Below are 19,395 nucleotides of genomic sequence, written 5' to 3'. Positions count from 1 at the left end.
GGTCTCAGACACTTAATAATTACCTAGCTATAGGATAAAAATTTAGGGAAATGGCAGGGTCAAGTGAAAGGTTGTTTTGTTTTGTTTTTTTAAAGCATTTTTGTAAATAGTTTGGGGCAGGGGTTAGAGGGTCTTAGTGTATAGTCAGGAGATAGGAAGAGATTGAAGATGAAGGAAATGCTTGATAGGGTAAGCTTTCACAGAAGAAGGGAGGGGAAAAGACGAACCTATGACAGATATAGAGGAACTGACTTTAGCAAAAAAGATTCACCTTGAAAAAAATTTTTGAAATTCACCTTTTTATTCAAAGGAGAAGAAGTTGAGTAAAGATTTCAAGATATGGAGGTATTAATGGATCAATTCAATTTTCTCAAAATACTTAGAGATAAAAAGTACTAAGAGAAAAGAAATTAGAAAAGCTGGAAGAGAGGAAAAGTCTGGAACTATTGCTGAATTGGGGAGAAAGAGAACAATAGAGAAAGAATAAAAATTATACCATACAATGAGGGTCCAGTTGGGAAAAGATAACATGAAATTGAAATGGAGCTAGTTGGCAGAGAGGTGTAACTTTCTTCAGTATAAAGACTAAAAGAACCAGGGAACCAGGAAGTCAGTCAAGCTGTGTTGTGTAACTGAATTGATTACTGAGTTAATCCTACTAAGTTAATACTATTAAGTAAGGCCAAAACAAGAAGAGTAAGTTGGGACAATAGGGAGAGATAGAGGTAGTAGAAGCTGAGGTGAATAGGAATCAGACAGAAATAAAAGATGTACTGATAGCTCTTGCTGATGCATCTCATGGACACCAATCCCCCAAACAGAAAGTATTAAACAAAAACAGTGAATGGATGATAATTCATTTACTGTAAGTGATCAGTTGTTTCAGTTGTGTTTGACTCTTCATGACCTCATTTGGGATTTTCTTGGTAAAATGAGCTTGGTTTTGAACTCAGGTCTTCCTATTCACTGTGTCACATTAGTTGCTCTATTTCTACCTGCCTATTTACTATCTCAAACTCTATGTCTCGCAGCTCTTAAACTCAACATGCCCAAAACAGAACACAATATTTTTTTTTCCCGCCAACTCTCTTCTCTTTTTCTTAATTTCCCTATTATTGTTTAGAGAATCTCTTAAGACTCCTTCCAGGGTTAAATCTTGTGTGTCAAGTAAAGATAGTAGTGTTTTTATTTTTTATTATTTATTTATTTATTTATTTATTGGCAAGGCAATGGGGTTAAGTGGCTTGCCCAAGGCCACACAGCTAGGTAATTATTAAGTGTCTGAGGCCGGATTTGAACTCAGGTACTCCTGACTCCAGGGCCGGTGTTCTATCCACTGTGCCACCTAGCCTCCCCAATTTCCCTATTATTGTTGAGGGTGCACCATTCTTCTGGTCACATAGGCTAACAACCTAGGGGTTTTGTCTCATGTCCAATCTACTGCCAAGTTCTATCATTTCTATGTTCAAAACTTTTCTCCTTCTATGCCCCTTTCTCTCACCTGACACTGATAGTGATGCAGAGAACCATGGACATAGGAAATATTGAAATTAATTGGAAACAAAATTTTGTAAATCCTCATTCTTCCTCTGTTACTCTGTTAAAACACTCAATGTTGACCTCCAGTCTGACCTTGACCACATTCTCATTGGTAAAACAAGCTAGATTACACAGGCACTGAGATCACCCAGACTGGAGACCCTCCACCCCTCCCCAAAAGGCAAACTCTCCAAAGTCGAATCTGGGCAACTGCCAAGTCATCACTTCTTCCCATAAACCCTGAGGGGGGACTTAAGGAGATTTCAGGGGCGACTCAGGTAGCAGGCCTGATTAATTAGCATTCCCCCATGGCTTTTCTTTAATCTCTCCAAAATTTCTCTATCACTCTTTTCCATTGTAACTTCTTTTTAATAAATCTCTATTTTCTTTTTACACCTGCATTCCAGGGTCAAGTAGTAATTCTTCACTGGAAACATGGAACCCATCAGCTACAATAATACCTTGGCAGTGGTCCTTCATTATCTCACTCCTAGACTGTTGCAATAGTCTAGTAGTTGTCCTAGTAGTTGTTACTCCACTCAGGTTCATTCTGTGCTTAAATGCCAAAATGATCTTCCTAAAAAGGCATATTTGACTATGTCATCCCTTATTAAACTAACTCCAGTCACTCCCTACCTCCAAGATCAAATATAAAGTTCTCTTTTGGGCTTTTAAACCCCTTCAAATTTTATTTTCCTCCACAACCTCTAATTCAGTGAGGCTGACTCCCTATTCCCCATATATGATGTTCCACCTCTCAGCTGCAGATATTTTCTCCAGTTTTCTTCTATGCACAGAGAAGGATATGTGCATCTATGTCAACTCTACCTCCTGACTTCTCAGACTACCTCCAAGTCTTAGTTCAAATTGTATCTTCTGTAAGAAGCCTTTCCAAGTCCTCCTAAATCTTAGTTCCTCCCCCTCACATTATCTTCAATTTAACCTGTACATTTATTTATTTCTATTATATATGTTATATATATATTTATTATTATTATAATTATTTGTTAATAGTTCTTCACTTCACTTACAGTCTTCCCCATAAGACCGTGAGCTCCTTGAGGATACTGGTTGTTTTTGCTTTCCTTTGTACCCCAGTTCTTAACACCCTGTACTATTTATAGAAGGTACTTAATAATTGCTTGTTAACTTGTCTTGATTATTTGCTACAATTATTCATCAAGAATAAATAGGTAGGGGCAGCTAGGTGGCAAGTGGATAGAGCACCAGCCCTGGAGTCAAGAGGACTTGAGTTCAAATCCAATCTTAGACACTTAATGCTTAACTTAGCTGTGTGACAAGTACGTCACTTAACCCCATTGCCTTGTAAAAAAAAAAAGTTAAATAATATTTTCTAGCCTCCAAAAATCAAGGATTTACTTAACGATGCAAAGTACAGCACCAAGAAAACAATACATACATATATACATATATATATGAAATGATTACAAAGATATAAACAGCAAGACTTAAGATCAAAAGTTGCAAAATTAAACAGAATAAGTATGACACCAAAGAAGAGCTATAAGGACACCCCTCCTCTATTCCATTCCTTTAGAGAGAGGTAGAAGATTCATGAATGTGGTACATTGCAAATATCTTCAGACTTTTCCCATGTATTGATCAGTTCTGCTTATTTTTTCTCTTCCTCAAAAAGTTATTATATGGAAAGACTTTCTAAAAGAGGGAAAAGATACTAGGTGAAATTTAACTAAAGATACTGATAAAATTTATTTTAAAATGAAAGAAAACAGTACACAGAGAGAATATTATTTGTTTTATAGGGAAGAGGAAGGATAATGGGGAAATTTTGGTGATGTTTAAAAATAAAATATATCAAAATTTTTTTTTTTAAAATCACAGATCCTTCACATAATCACATGTGTGGCAATATATATCAATGCATATTCTTTGTAGTTGAAGTTTAAGGTTTAAGTGCAATGGTAAGTTTCATTAGTCAGTTACCTATAGCTACTGGAAGAAAAGTAGCAGCACAAAAACTCCCAGTAAACAAACTTCACTACAAGTAATTCAACTGAATTATATGTTAGACTTGGTTTGCTTTCTTTTGCCCCACAAAGTCTTGTTTCTATTAGGCTCAGGTCAATATTAATTTAGTTTGCATTTCAATAAGGAAGTTGAACAAATTCACCAAAGATGCTGACAACTGTGAACTGGTTGTTTTTTAAGTAAGTATATTTACAATATATTATTAGTTACATTATATATTACATATGCCAATAATATCATAATTAAGTGTCAAACATTGTATTGCCATTCCTTTCTTCCCATAAATGACATAGCCAACCAAAAATGAGTACTAGAGAGTTCAAGTTGCAACTACCAAAAATAAACAGTGATAAATTAATTCTTACCTGGACCACTAGCCATGGGAAATCCTGTCTCCATTCTAACAGAATTCCCAGCTGCCATGGGACCATTCATTCGAACATCTTGGCTTCGATTCTGAGCCAGAGCCAGGTTGATTGCTCCTTCACCTGAAAACAGTAGTCAGGATGAAAAGAGGAAACTTACTTCAGTGAGAATAATCAAGCTTCCAAGGTCAATTCTGATAATGAACTAGATTTTACCCAATACATTTAAGTACACAATCCTAAAAGGATATGGTAACTGAGCAATTATAGATGTTAAAATGGATAGAATGCTAGGCCTATAGTCAAGAAGACTCATTTTACTGAGTTCTAAAATGGCCTCAGACACTTACTAGCTCTGCAATCTTAGTTTCCTCATCTATAAAATGAACTGAGCAAGGAAATGACAAACCATTACAGTATGTTTGCCAAGAAAACAAACAGGGTCAGGAAGCGTTGGATTCAACTGAAAAACAACAGAATGATTACTCTAGATGGTAATACTAAGGACAAGAACTGGAACTGTTATTTCATGGATACAAGGAATTCTTATGTGAGAAAATTTCCTATCTCAATAAACTCAATAATTCAGGTTAGGAAGTTTGGGGCAATTTACAGTCTCAGAAAGTTGCCAAGTGCCATGAGAGGTTAAATAACTTGCCCAGAATCACACAGACAGTACATGACAGAGGCAGGATCTGAAGCCAGATCTTCCTGGCTTTGAGGTTGGCTCTGAATTCATTCCACATTTATACAAGCTAGTATTATACAGGTGAAAAGATACACAGCTTAGAATTCATTATCATATAGTTCCTTCTGGAATCCTAACCAAAGAGGGCTACTTACCAGAAGTCATGTTGTATAGTAAAGCCATATCTTAGTGTCAGCCCACTCCCAAAATGCAGGAACTTATCTAAACTCTCTCTCCTATGGTCTAGCATATCGCTTATTAAATATATCACTGTTGCAGAAATATAACAAAGTCTCACTATAATACAGCCAACAGTAGATGGGCAATTAAAGTAATACTTCAATTTTCCTAAAAATTCTTAGAGCACAGGACAATGTTAGAAAAAATTCACATATACACAGGATGGCTATGAAGCTCTAAGAAAGGTCCTTGTAATTCTCCAACATAGTATATATGCTGAAACCAACAACCAAAAACTGCAATCTGAAAAGGTTACATAAATGTAGATATCATGAAACTTGTCCAAAAAGAAAAAGACTATTCTTACTATCTACCAAACAAACTAGTCAGTTAAGCAAAGCATTTCAACAGCTCAGTATATTATCAAATGGCAGTTTTTATTAAACATAAAAGACAAAATATTAGGTCCAGCAATCTTTAAAAATGGTTTTAAAATTAGTGATAGCTCTGATGAGAATATTATAGCCACAGTATATACAAACTAACACAAACATGTAAGACAAAGGTCCTTTCCTCAATGGCAAAATGTACAAAGGATAAGAATGAACAGTTCTAAAAGAAATGCATGACTTCATAAAAACTCCAAATTATCAATAAAAAATAAGAAACACAAATAAAAAAATCTAAGGTTTCACCTGAAACCAAACAAATTTGAGATCATGTCAAAAGACAGGAATAATCTTACAAGAATTGTAGGAAGATAAGCATTCTCATATACTTTTAGAATTGTGAACTGGTCCAACTATTCTGAAAAGCAATTTGGAATCATGCAAGAAAAGTCACTTAAACTGTCTAGAAGCTTTGACTGCACATCATGCCAAGGAAGTTAGAAAAGCTCCATACATACCAAAATATTCAGAGCAGCACTATTTGTGCTGCAAAGAATGAAAATAAGCAGATGTTCATCAAATGAGGAAGAGTTAAATTATGGTATATGAATGTCATAGAATATTATTATCTCATAAGAAATAATGCATTAAAAGATTTCAAAGAAGTAAAGGATGATTGCTGAGATCATTCAGTAAAGTAAACAGAACCAGGAAAATAACTTATCCAATAACAATGTAAATGGAAAAAAAGAACTAAAACCTCACAAAAATAAAGAAAAAAAATGAAGCTGAACCAAGCTTGGCTCTGAGAAGAGATGAGAAAATGTACCTCCCTCTTTTCTTTGTAGATCTGCGATACAATGGGTATAGAATACTGCATATATTGTTGTATATAACTGATTTGTTTAGTTTTTTGATTAAAGATTTTAATTATTTTGAATTTTACAATTTTTCCTCTAATCTTACTTCCCTCCCCCACCCCCCACAGAGAGCAATTTGTCAGTCTTTACATTGTTTCCATGGTATACATTGATCCAAATTGAGTGTGATGAGAGAGAAATCATATCCTTAAGAAAGAAACATAAAGTATAAAAGATAACAAGATCAGACGATATCAGTTTTTTTCCTAAATTAAAGGAAATAGTTCTTGGACTTTGTTCAAACTCCATGGCTCTTTCTCTGGATACAGATGGTATTCTCCATTGCAGACAGCCCCAAATTGTCCCTGATTGTTGCACTGATGGAACGAGCAAGCCCATCAAGGTTGATCACCCCCATGTTGCTGATAGGGTGAACAGTGTTTTTCTGGTTCTGCTCATCTCACTCAGTATCATTTCATGCATGATTTGTTTAGTTTTGCTTTCCTCCTTTTCTGTTGTATTTTTTGTAACAATGTCTGTCTAGCTAACTGTGGAGAATATATTTGAATGTATATAAATAAAACTATCAATAACTAATCTAAAAATGAAATAAAATTAATGATCGCTAACAAATAAAGCCATGAAGCAAAAATTGTTCTAGAAGTATTAGAATGCCAAATTTCCAAACTTAAAAATACCCCACTAAAATATAAAAATTAAGTCTTACAGTTATATAATTTTATGAAATAGAAGGCACCTCAAATGTTATCTAGTCCAACTTCCTTCCTAATATAGATTGCTTCTGTAATATTCCTGATGATAGTCTTTTACTTCCTATCTTCAGAAGAAACTAATTTTCTAACAGCTAAGTATTTTCTATGTATCAGATAAGCCCCATGTATAAATGTGTCCCTTTTTATGATATTAATAGACACAAAGTATCCTGAGGTCTTTCATAATCTCTCCATGATAGGCAATGTACTGCTTCCCAATAAGTGGGATGTTTTGATGCAAAAATAAAATAAGACAGAAGTATGAAATGGGCTGAAGAAAGTATCAAGACCCAGACTATGTAGGTATATGTATAAAATGGTTGGGGTAAGAAATGTTGGTAACAATTGACTGTTCCCCATTGTTCCCAACAATTTCACAACTGTGTCATAGTTTTTTAAAAGCTAGAAAATTCTATATAATTCTCTGGCAAAAGTATGAATTCTGGATCCCCAAGAAAAAAATGTCAAAAAAACCCTTCCTTTACTTTCCTCTTTGTTCCATTTCTAGCAGAGACAATCCAAATAGAATTCAACCCCAAAATGGTCAACTTGTTATCAAGGGAAGGTATAGAAAGATTTATCCAAAGACAAATGAGTTGAATAACCTTTCAGTTCTCTCCCAATTCTAGAATTCTAGACAATCCTGCAGTGAAAGATGATATCCAGATGGTATTTGCCTTTTTCTTCCATCAAATTTGGTGCCCAATACCTTTCTTAAACTGAAAAAATTTAATTAGATATTCAATGCCGAAGCAATTTTAGCCCTCAATTAAAAAAAATCCAACTTATTAATTACCTAGTTGAGTGGCCTTGGGCAAGCCACTTAACCCCATTGCCTTGCAAAAAAAAAAAAACACTAAAAAAAAATCCAGAAAGGGAAAAAAAATCTATATCTCAAAGTAATATTCAATGACCTTTGTACAAGGTCCATACTTGAAACAAGAGTTCCAAAGAATAAGCTATGTAGTAGTTTATCCAAATTTTCCCTCCAGGAAAAGAGCCCCATGCCATGGACAGAGAAAAGCACAGAGGACTAGAATTTAAAAACATGTGGCAGTAAGGACTTCTCTTCTTGACCTTCCTTACTAAAATCTACAGCTATGTAACCAGCTGACTGAAATATGGTGTTGACAAAGTCAAGAAAGTTACTTTGCTCTGTTTCTTAGAATCAAAACTAACTAGCTATATGAATGTGGCCAATTGTGTAAGCTCTCTTGGATTTTAGGTTACTCTATTGTAAAATAAAAGATTTGGATCAGATGATCTTTTTTGGTTCCCTGAAGCTCTAAAATATCTGTGAACTAATCTAATGCTCAGAAGACAGAGAAAAAGTAAGTAGAACAACCAGTATATCCGTCACTACTAAAAGATTGAATGTTCAAACTATACTGATGAATAATCAGTATGTACTTATTTACTAGCAGCTATAAGAAGGATACTATGGTTTATCTACTGAAGGCTTATCATTATTACAGGAGTAACCCTTTTTGCAGGGACTGTCTGAAATTATTTTGAATTAGGGAGAAGGAAGGAAACTATACCTTAACAAAGTGATTAAAGCACTAGTTCACAATTTTTAGTCATAACTCAGTCAGGTTGCCAAGAATTTACAAGGTTTTGAGTGATCCTTAGAAAAAAACTTCCTCAATTTTATTCCAAGCATGGATTAGGAAGGATAAGAAGTGATAGCTTGAAGGAGAGGGCCATCCCCAGCCATGGCCAGTATGATAACCTCCTCCTATTAGCACAGCAAAAGGGGCTACTACCATCTTTTCTAATTGTCTGAACCTTTGGGGATTGTAGGCCAGAGAGAAAGGGGAGCAAGTAACCTAAGGTTTGCTGTACATATACCCTAAAGTTAGAAGGCTATGTTTATATCATGAAAACTATTGTTATATCCATGAATTTTATCACTCACAAATGCAGTACAGTTGGATCCCAAAGGGGACTGGGAAGCAGAGTGACAAGACAGCACCAACCTCAACCCATCTTCCACTCTTAGCTGCTAAAACAGGAAACAGATTGGTTTATGATCTGGCCATTATTCAGTAGGCCTGATAATTATATAATTTAAAAATATCTATATAGCTCTCTAATATAAAATGTAGGATTTCTATTCCTGCTAATTCTTACCACTGCCATAAACAAACTACCTATATGAGCAAATGACAGGGTGAGTTACCTTCAATCTGAATGGAGAGAATTCCTAAGTCCCGGAGTTGCTGATTGTTGTTCTGAGCCAAAATTCGTAATCGTTCTGCAGCTTCCCGGGGGATGCTGAATGTAACACGGACACTGTTCCAAGGTTCCACCTTCTGTACTTTGAGCTTGTTGGATTCTTGGTTAAAAGAGAAATAGGGAAAAAAAGTATGTCAGCATGAAAAGGAGTTCAATATGATTTTCCTAGTCATCTCCTCATAGTGATGCCTACATTCTAGTTATACTTATCCTTGGCTTCCCACTTCAATCTTGGATACTGCCCCTCAATCCCTTGACCCTAAAAGATGAACATTTGCCTGCCTTATCTGGACTAAAGCCTCTACATGATGCTGCCTCCTGTCTACCTGGACCTTCCTTTCTAGTTCCTTTTTATGAGTTGTCTTTGCCCATGAAAACGTAAACTCCTTCAGAACAGAGACTATCTTGCTTGCTCATATTTGTAACTCTAGTGTTAGCACAGTGATTAGCACACAGAAATTCATGCTCTGTCTGTTCATTTGGGTAGGTAAGAAACCTCACAACATCACTTCCATTAAACTATTATTCTTTGCTGACAAGTTTCACCATAAAAACCCTTCACTGCAGCACAGAAATCCGCAGGGGCAAGAAAGGTTAAGGTGCTACAAAATATTTCTACTACAATACACAAAGTAGACAAAATAAGGCTTAAGGAAAGGGACTATCAAAACAAAAGTAAGAAAGCTTGGTTACTGGTAGGTCTGAGGCCACATTTGAACTCAGGTCCTCTTGACTCCAAGGGTGGGTGTTCTATCCACCGTGCCACTGGGCTGTCCCCCTGAATCCAACAACTTCTAAGGTGACTTCTAACACTAGAATTCTAAGATTCTTTGAGGAAAGCTCTAGGGGGACTGATTGAAGAGACTAATGGGGATTCTTGGAAGGTCTGTCACTGAGTCTGCTGGGGTAGGATAAAATCTTAGGCAGAAGGGGAAATAGCCCCCTGATAATGGCCCTCTAAGTAAGGCTTTAAGAGCATAAAACCCTTCAGAAATCATTAGTTCAATTTTCTTGAGAAGAGGATCAAAAGTTTTCAGATATAGTATATATTTATGTAAATGTAAGGGTCATTTAGAAGTAGAAGATTGTCTAAAAGCATTTTCTATTTTAGAATAAGCATTCAGACCTAATGCTACCAATTTAAATTGTCACTTTGTACTATTTTTTAAAATCACCAAAAAAACAGGAATTCTACACTCTAATAAGTTAGTAAAGCATCGCTAAATGTATCAACTTAACAATTTGTAACAGGTACTTCATGAATATACTACAATGATATATATTACAATGGTCGCTATATACTACAATGATAAATGTGACTTACAAATAAGAAGTTTGATACATGTGCTTAGTAACTAAGTTGGTTTAAAGAATCCAAATTCGTTGAAAAAAGATTTCTACTCCATTAAAAAAAACAAATTAGACTTCAGAAAAGTTATTTGAGATTACAACAAATCAGAATTTGGAGTAATTATGAGAGGATCTACAATTGAAGTCAGCCTCAGCACTAAACATATCCTAGGGACATTAAGTAAAACTCTTAAGTTAGTAACAATATTCTATTTGAAAATAACATAGCTCAATTTCTTTATAAAGCTCTACAATTCAGATTTTTTTTTTACTAATCCAAAAAAGCTTCAACCCCAGTTCCCATATTCCTGCCAATGGAATTTGACCAAATATAATTAGAGACAACCACATAAACACTAGAAAAGATACTTAAAGCAGATTACCCATGTGCAAAAGACTGGGAACATTCTCCAGTATGGTGTCCAATTTCCATTTCAAGTCTGTATCATCTATATTTCCTTTGAAAGCCACAAAGATAGTAGAATCTCCCAAAATGTGGTCATGTTTTGAGTCATCATCTTCCAATCCAGAATCAAAATCCACCTCTGAGTCTTCCATTGTTGGTGAGCACAAAGAAGTATAAATATCTTCTAAATTTGGAAGGTCATCTAAAACCATGGTGTTGATTATTCAATACAAACACACCAAGCAGACAGTAAGGCAACCTTTTAAAAGAGAAAAAAGACAAATTTCCTCATTGTACATATATTACAGTATGTGTTAATGTGTTTCAGCTATATTCCATGGTACTGTGAGAGCTGTAATTTATTTGTCAAACAATGATGATCTTTCTCCCACCTTCTCCCAAAGGAATTAAAATTTTTTTTTTAAATTGGGATGTTCTAGTATAAAAATAACAGAATTAGAAGCATGCACATCTAATCCTTTCCTCTTTTTTTTTTTAGGTTTTTGCAAGGCAAACAGGGTTAAGTGGCTTGCCCAAGGCCACACAGCTAGGTAATTATTAAGTGTCTGAGGCTGGATTTGAACTCAGGTACTCCTGACTCCAGGGCCGGTGCTTTATCCACTACACCACCTAGCCGCCCCTTGCTCCTTAATCCTTTCTTCTTAATAAAAATTAAGAGAACCTATAAGTAGGGAATACTGATTGCACATACTGAAAGTTTACTAAGTTTTACCTAACAAATTTTCTTTGTTATAAAGAAAGGCCCTGGACCAGGACAGGTGGGATACTGGCAAATGACTTTTTTGTTTTGTTTTTGTTTTTTAGTTTTTTGCAGGGCAATGGGGTTAAGTGGCTTGCCCAAGGCCACACAGTTAGGTAATTATTAAGTGTCTGAGACCGGATTTGAACCCAGGTACTCCTGACTCCAAGGCCAGTGCTTTATCCACTAAGTCACCTAGTCGCCCCTTTTTGTTGTTTTTTTAAATAAACCAATGATTTTTTTTTTTTTAGGCTTTTGCAAAGCAAATGGGGTTAAGTGGCTTGCCCAAGGCCCCACAGCTAGGTGATTATTAAGTGTCTGAAACTGGATTTGAACCCAGGTACTCCTGACTCCAGGGCTGGTGCTTTATCCACTGCGCCACCTAGCCGCCCCCGCAAATGACTTTTTTAAAAAAATGCTTTAGGGGCAGCTAGGTGGTATGGTGGATAGAGCACCAGTCCTGGAGTCAGGAGAACCTGAGTTCAAATCAGACCTCAGACAGTAATTACCTAGCTGTGTGACCTTGGAAAAGTCACTTAACCCCATTGCCTTGCAAAAATTAAAAAAATGAAAAAGAGTGCTTTAAATTTAATAAGATTATTTTCTTTTATTCTACTCTGTATTATTATCATAAACATACAGGATAAGGGTCAAGGAAGGAAGAAGTGGTGAGGAGGTAAATGCAAAAAAAAAAAGAATTAAGTTCAATTCCGTAAATATTTATTCAGTACTGATTATGTGTCTAGAATTGTAAGTATCTAGAAAATATATACACAGACACTTATCTGGAAGACTAATTTATCTCCTTTCTACTATATCTATAAATTATATCAGAAAGATAATTATTACTTACTGAAAATGGCTAGAGAAGGTGATTCAATAACATTATCCTCAAGTGGTTAAGTCTCAAGTTACTTTGGCAGTATTGGGTGATTTTTTTTTGGTTTCCTTGTGTGAAGGACATTCACAGAACAAAAACAAAACCTGAAGTACATTTTAAAATGTCTTTAAAATGCCTTTCTCTACCTTGGAATTATATGGGAAGTAGAAAAAATTTACTCCTGATTATTGAAATAAATTTTAAAGAAAAATGAATATAATGAATACAGAAAAGCATCAGAAGACTTATGGGGGAAAAAACAAAATTGAACACTTAAAATTACATGACCAAATTTAGCTCCAAAAGAGACACAAATGAGAAGGAACTCTCTCCTACTTCTTTGAAGAGATAGGAGACTAAGGATATATAATGCCAAGCTTTTAAAATACATTGATTAGTTTTGCTTAATTTTTTTTATTCTTTGTTATAAAGTATTGCTCTCTGTGATAGGGGAAAGAGGAGAAATGATGAAAAATCAAGCAATATTAATAAAAATTTACTTTAGAATAAAAAAAAGTTACCTAGTATGTCACACTTAGCAGTCATGCCAGCGACTGATGACCTTGTTCTAGAACAGCATTAGGATTTGGGTATTACATTTGTAAGCATCATTAATCAAAAGATGTCTAAACTAATGTATATCATTACTATATGTACTGAATAACCTCAAACATATAATAAAATTAAATATAAAATTAGAAAGCATGAAATTTTACAAAAAAATTTTAATACTAAAAATTGTTAATTTACTATGAAACAAAAAGATCATGTGATTGGGTCTTAAAAAGTTTTTTAATGGTTTTTTGGTAACTTTTTAACATACATCATGTACTGTTTATATTATAGCCTTCAATATTTATGTGTTATCAATACTTTAATATATGATGTGAACCATCTGAACAAGGCAGCACCTAAATGGTCAACCAAATGACTTAATTTTGTCTTTTTGATATATATTTCCTACCAGCTATTGAAGATTATTTTTCTAAAAAAAATGTCTTTACTGTTGAAAAGTCTGTAGTTGAGTTTACTTCATTCACCTTGAGGCATTTCAGAAAGGATAGGTCTTACTTGCCAAACCTTATAAAAGTACAACCCCTCAGTAGTTGGACTTATAGATTCAGAGAGTGGTAATTCATGGCTTAGATCATGAAAATGAAGTCCTGCTCAACAACTAGGGAAGCATGATTTTCCATAGTCACCCATCCCAGCAATTACAATTAGCAGATGCAGTTCCCTATAGATACTCGTGCCTGTTTCTTTGCTGACCAAAGACTACCGCTATTTCTTTTCTTTGTCTTTTTTTTTGCAAGGCAATAGGGTTAAATAACTTGTCCAAGCTCACACAGCTAAGTGAGTATTACGTGTCTGATAATGGATTTGAACTCAGGTCCCCCTGACTCCAGCCAGTGCTCTATCCACTGCCAGCATCCTGACTACAGTTATTGCTAACTTTTGTATAGTTATTTCTTATAGTTCTATATATTACTTTATAATTTATAAAGCACTTTTGAATTCACTCTCAATTATCTTCACTTACAGTACTGGTAAGACAAGAAGGATAATAAGAATTATTTTTCTTTCTACAAATGGGGAAATTTGGGCTCAAAAAGGTTCAGTTTCTAGGGTCACATATATCTATATCTATATCTATATATAGATATAGATATATAGATATATAGATATAGATATATAGATATATATAGATATAGATATATAGATATATATATATATAGATATAGATATATATATATATTTGGAAATGCAAATATTCAAATCAAATCAAGGGAGCAGCTAGGTGGCACAAGGGATAGAGTACTGATCCTGGAGTCAGGAGGACCTAAGTTCAAATGCTGCCTCAGACACTTAATTCCTATTTAACTATACAACTTTGGGCAAGTCACTTAACCCCACTGCCTTACAAAAACAAATCAAATCAAGATCTTCTAACTTCAAGTCTAAGGCTTTTCCTATTACCTCATAAAGTATTAAAGTTAAATTGTCTTTCAGTCTCAAAATTCTTATTAGTCTTAAACAGTAATCAAAATCATTAATTTACCTCTCAACTAGATATTCCAGAGTCATATATAAAAAAAAATTAAGTCAATTATGGATCACAGAATTTACACCTAAATGATAATTTTAAGTTTCATTCTTTCATAGATGAGGCCCAGAAAGGTATCATGATGTGACCAGGGGCTATACCAGTAGCAGAGTCAGTATTTGTAACCAGGAAAAGAGTCAATAAATATTTATTAAATATGTACTATGGGTCAGATATTGTGCTAAGCTCTTAGGAATATAAAAAGAAGTAAAAGACCTGCCCTCAAAGAGTCCATAATCAAACAAATTATGTATAAACAAGCTATATATAGGATAAGTAAGAAATAATTGAGAGAGACAGCATTAGAATTAAGTGATGTTGGAAAAGCTTTCCTATAGAAGATGGGATTTTAATTATGACTTGAAGGAAAGCAGGAGGAAGAGCTGAGGAGGGAGAATACTGCAGATATAGGGGACAGGCAGAGAAAATGCCAGAAGTCAAAAGATGGCACAGCTTGTTCAAGAAATAGCCAAGCCTCAAAGAGTTAAGTAGGAAGTAAGGTGTGAGAACACTGGTGTTAAGGTCCTCTAACTCAAAAGACAGATTCCCTTTCCAAAGAATTATGAGGCCTCTTCAGACAACAAGGTACTATTTTTTAAAAGAAAGTTTTACAGGGGTGGCTAAGTGGCACAGTAGATAGAGCACCAGCCCTGGAGTCAGGAGTACCTGGGTTCAAATCCAGCCTCAGACGCTTAATAATTACCTAGCTGTGTGGCCTTGGGCAAGCCATTTAACCCCATTTGCCTTGCAAAATAAAAAAAAAGTTTCACAGCTGTCTCAAAAATCCTTTCGAACAGGTTATTATTGTTACAATCCCTTTTAGTCAGGGGAAAATGGAGAGATATCAGGAACAGCCATTGCTTCCTAATCACTCAACTAAAGTCTCTTAAAGATTCACTTACCAAAACGATGTCTTGTCTTATCATTTAGCCAGACCACTGCCTTTAACTCCAAATAAACAGGCATTTGGGGACCTGTACTTTGACAGAGTTGGGGAAAAAAAAAATCAAGGGAAAAATAAAATCATAATGTTTTTTTAAGTAATTGTTACAAAAGTGATCTACACTTGTCACAGAAATCAAAGTGAAATAAACAAGCTTTTAACAAATGCATTTCCTACAGGTTTCAAAATTTTTCAGTATTTTTAAAGGATACTAAAAACCTGATTTTCATTAACTTTGAAAAGACCTATTACTAAGAATTCAATATGGTGAGAAAATTTATAAGGAGAGAATTCCCTTCATTAAGTATAGAAACCTCTAGATCATAGGATGACTGCATTATAAAAACAACAACTTGGTAGCCTAACAAACAAATGGCAGTGTCTGTCACTTGAGAACTGAAATATTATAATTATAAATTTTATTGTTTACAGTTTAATTTATAAGGTACATAGAAAAAATAATTAATATGAATTGTTCAAATTGTTCAATTAATATGAATTGTTCAAACCATAACAGACAGAGCCTATCCTTCTAAATACTATTTTTTTTAGGTTTTTTTCAAGGCAGTGGGGTTAAGTAGCTTGCCCAAGGTCACACAGCTAGGTAATTATTAAGCGTCTGAGGCTGGATTTGAACCCAGGTACTCCTGACTCCAGGGCTGGTGCTCTATCCACTATGCCACCTAGCTGCCCCAGAACCTATCCTTCTAACCCCTCTCATAAGGAGCTTTTTTCTTTTAAGGCAATGGGGTTGTGACTTGCCCAAGGTCACATAGGTAGGCAATTATTTCATAAGGTTCTTAAACACTATTCTGCATTTCTGATTCTCAAATCCAGGGGTTTTTAGGGGTCAATTTAGGCAAATCACAGATTAAAGCATAGAAGTTAGTGTTCTGAATAGATGGCAAAATGCCCTCATCAAGAAAGTATAATTTTGGGGTGGCTAGGTGGATAGACCACTGGCCCTGGTGTTAGGACCACCTGAGTTCAAATCCAGTCTCAGACATTTAAAAATTACCTAGCTGTGTGGCCTTGGGCAAGTCACTTAACCCCACTGCCTTGCAAAAAAACCTTAAAGTAAAGAAAGTATAATTTTAACAGTGGGATGATCAGAAAGAGTGAAAATAATAGATTTCTTCTTTCTTGATTTCCCTCTCCATACCCCTCCATCCAAGTTTTAAGGTTTCACCATAATAATCTACACATTTCTTATGTACTATCATCTTATACCTGACATACTGTGAAGTAACACCAGACTTGAAATAAGTAGATTTAAGTTAAAAGTTTCAGCTATCCCTTTTACTATTCCTATGACTATTAGAAAATTGATTCCACTATATAATAGGAGTAATAATACTTACACTACCTACTTCACAGGATTTTTGTGAGGAAAGTTCTTTGCAAATTATAAAGTGAAAGTACAAGATACTATTACTATGCTCTATAAAGGCAATGACAAATTCATCTATCAAATACAGTACTTAGTATAGGATTAAGTATATATATATATATATATATATTATATATATAATATATATATATTTGGCAATTATATTTTGAATCAAATTGAACAAAAAAAAAGATTCAGGGAACATCAAATTAACTTTTAAGGCCAACAAATTTATCATCTTAGCTAAAGAAAGAATAAGAAACTGACCTATTAAACCATCCATCTTAATACAGATTGACATAAATGGTTAAGAACTTGACCTTGGAGGGGGCGGTTAGGTGGCACAGTGGATAGAGTACCGGCCTTGGAGTCAGGAGTACCTGAGTTCAAATCCGGATTCAGACGCTTAATAATTACCTAGCCGTGTGGCCTTGGGCAAGTCACTTAACCCCATTGCCTTACAAAATCTAAAAAAAAAAAGGAAAAAAAAGAACTTGACCTTGGCACACTAGGCCTGAAAGACAAAATCAAAAGCTCATAGGCATTAATTATCCCCTGCATACTAGATGCTATGTTAGAAGGATAAATATCCTAAAGTATAACAAATGTTACAATCTTCCAGATCTCTAAACAAAATTTATAGTGGACTTAGAATTTTTATCCTTTATGACCCAGTAACAAAAAACCAAATTGCTTTAGTGCATCATCAGAAAGTATCAAAAGTATAATACAGGCACAATATCCTCATTCTTTTTTTCTTAAGTAGACCAATGATTTCATTTTCATAGGGAACTCCTATTGGGGAAACTCCTTTCAATTGCTCAGCAAGTCAAAGTGTTAGAGCTGCCTAGGGCACAGCAAAGTTCAATGAGTTGCCCAAGGGCACAAAGTCTGGCAGGAACTGAACAGAAGTCTTTCTATCTGAGATCTGTGATCTCTTTCTCCTAGCCATGCTGCCTCTCTATATAATTAGAAATTCTTATCAATTAAATAAGCAAAACCTCTATTTGAACGGAGTAAAATTTAACAAATATTAAGTACCTACAATACAGAGAGCACTTTGCTAGGCTAAGGAAATATAAAGATGAATTAGACATTGACCTGTCTTCACAAACCTTACAGTCTTGAAGGGGAATATGACACTGATACAAATACAAATAAACATAATGTAAAACAGAATATAAGTCAAGTGTTATGTGTGCTCCACAAAGAGAGCTGAAAGATTTCATTTCTCACTAGGGAAATTAGGAAAGGCTTCAAGGGAGGTATGGATCTTAAAGGATGAGCAGCCTTTCAAAAAAGTAGAAATGGGGTAGAGAAGGGAGGAAGTTGATGGAGAACATTTCAAGCATAGATAGTTGAATTAGTAAAAGCCTGAGGAAAGCATAGGACATAAAAAGGAAATGAGGAATAGTTCAATTGGTTGGAGTATAGGAAAAGAGTTGTATGAGACTTCTGACTGATTTAGAAAGGTAGGGTTGAATTGACTGGCAAGGCAATGTAGGGCCCTATGCTTAGTGCTAAGTTCAATACATCAGATCTTGTCCTATAGATACCTCAGTCTCTTCTTTCTCCAACAATAATTACTAAGAATTGTACATAACAATCCCTTTGATCATGTACTTCAACTGTCATCCTTTTTTAAGCACAGAATTTCTAGATTTTTAAAATCTCTTAGGTCTATATCTAACATAGATGATAACAGCATAACAAGGACTACTGAACAACATGGACACATATTTGTTTTTTTTGTTTTGTTTTGTTTTTTAGGGGTTTTTTTGCAAGGCAACTGGGGTTAAGTAGCTTGTCCAAGGCCACACGGCTAGGTAATTATTAAGTGTCTGAGACTGGATTTGAACTCAGGTACTCCTGACTCTAGGGCCAGTGCTTTATCCACTGCGCCACCTAGACGCCCCAACATGGACATATATTTGAGTGGTCATATATACCATACTGTAAGCTCAGCCTCATTTGCTTGTTGAGAAATGCCAGGGAATTCAAGGTTCCAACCCTCAGAAAAAAAGGAATATAAGATGATCAGGAAGGATCATAAAATCACAGAGTCCCATGTAAAAAGAGAGGTCTGAGGGCATCTTGTCCAAGGACTACTGAAACATGAATCTCTTCTATAACCTCCCCAGTCAGTCCTTGAATTTATGCTGCAATACCTTTGATAATAGGAACTTTGAAAAAAAGAGGCAGACTATTCCATTTTTAAATAATTCTAATTGTTAGAAAATTTCTTCTCATTGAGTAAAGATCTACCTCTCAATAACTTTTGTTGTAAATCTTTACAAGCTCCACTAGTAATCATGGAGAATAAATCTAATCCTTCCTCCTTATGACATTCCTTCTCATGGGTTGAAACCAGAATACAAAAGTGGCTATTCTGTTTGTCCTCTTACATCATTCTCACTGTAAGAGAGTTATTGGGATAACAGTGATTAAGTGGTAGGGGAAAACATGCATCTAATTTCATGACCTGGAGAATTTACTAGCCTTATCATCCCAGGAAGATCC

The 19,395-nt window shown here is 35.0% G+C and overlaps 1 protein-coding gene across 7 annotated transcripts in view; it reads right to left on the bottom strand.

The window, feature by feature from the left end:
• Positions 1 to 19,395, bottom strand: part of NCOA6 (nuclear receptor coactivator 6) — a 78,871-nt gene that overhangs the window by 48,377 nt on the left and 11,099 nt on the right. For 5 of the 7 annotated variants that reach the window (XM_074212109.1, XM_074212108.1, XM_074212105.1 and 2 more), the window contains 4 exons: positions 15,445 to 15,516; positions 10,776 to 11,057; positions 8,987 to 9,142; positions 3,915 to 4,037 (listed from right to left, as the gene is read on the bottom strand). In XM_074212109.1, the coding sequence (XP_074068210.1) occupies positions 3,915 to 4,037; positions 8,987 to 9,142; positions 10,776 to 11,010 (514 nt within the window). In that variant the 5' untranslated portion in view covers positions 11,011 to 11,057; positions 15,445 to 15,516. Of the gene's footprint in view, positions 1 to 3,914; positions 4,038 to 8,986; positions 9,143 to 10,775; positions 11,058 to 15,444; positions 15,522 to 19,395 lie in introns of all 7 variants that reach the window. The other 2 variants (XM_074212106.1, XM_074212107.1) reach the window with 2 other exon arrangements.

This window comes from Macrotis lagotis, chromosome 1 (genome assembly GCF_037893015.1).
Source record: "Macrotis lagotis isolate mMagLag1 chromosome 1, bilby.v1.9.chrom.fasta, whole genome shotgun sequence".
NCBI lineage: Eukaryota > Metazoa > Chordata > Mammalia > Peramelemorphia > Peramelidae > Macrotis > Macrotis lagotis.
Note: the sequence above shows the minus strand (reverse complement) of the source record. Positions and strands in the feature narration are given on the sequence as shown.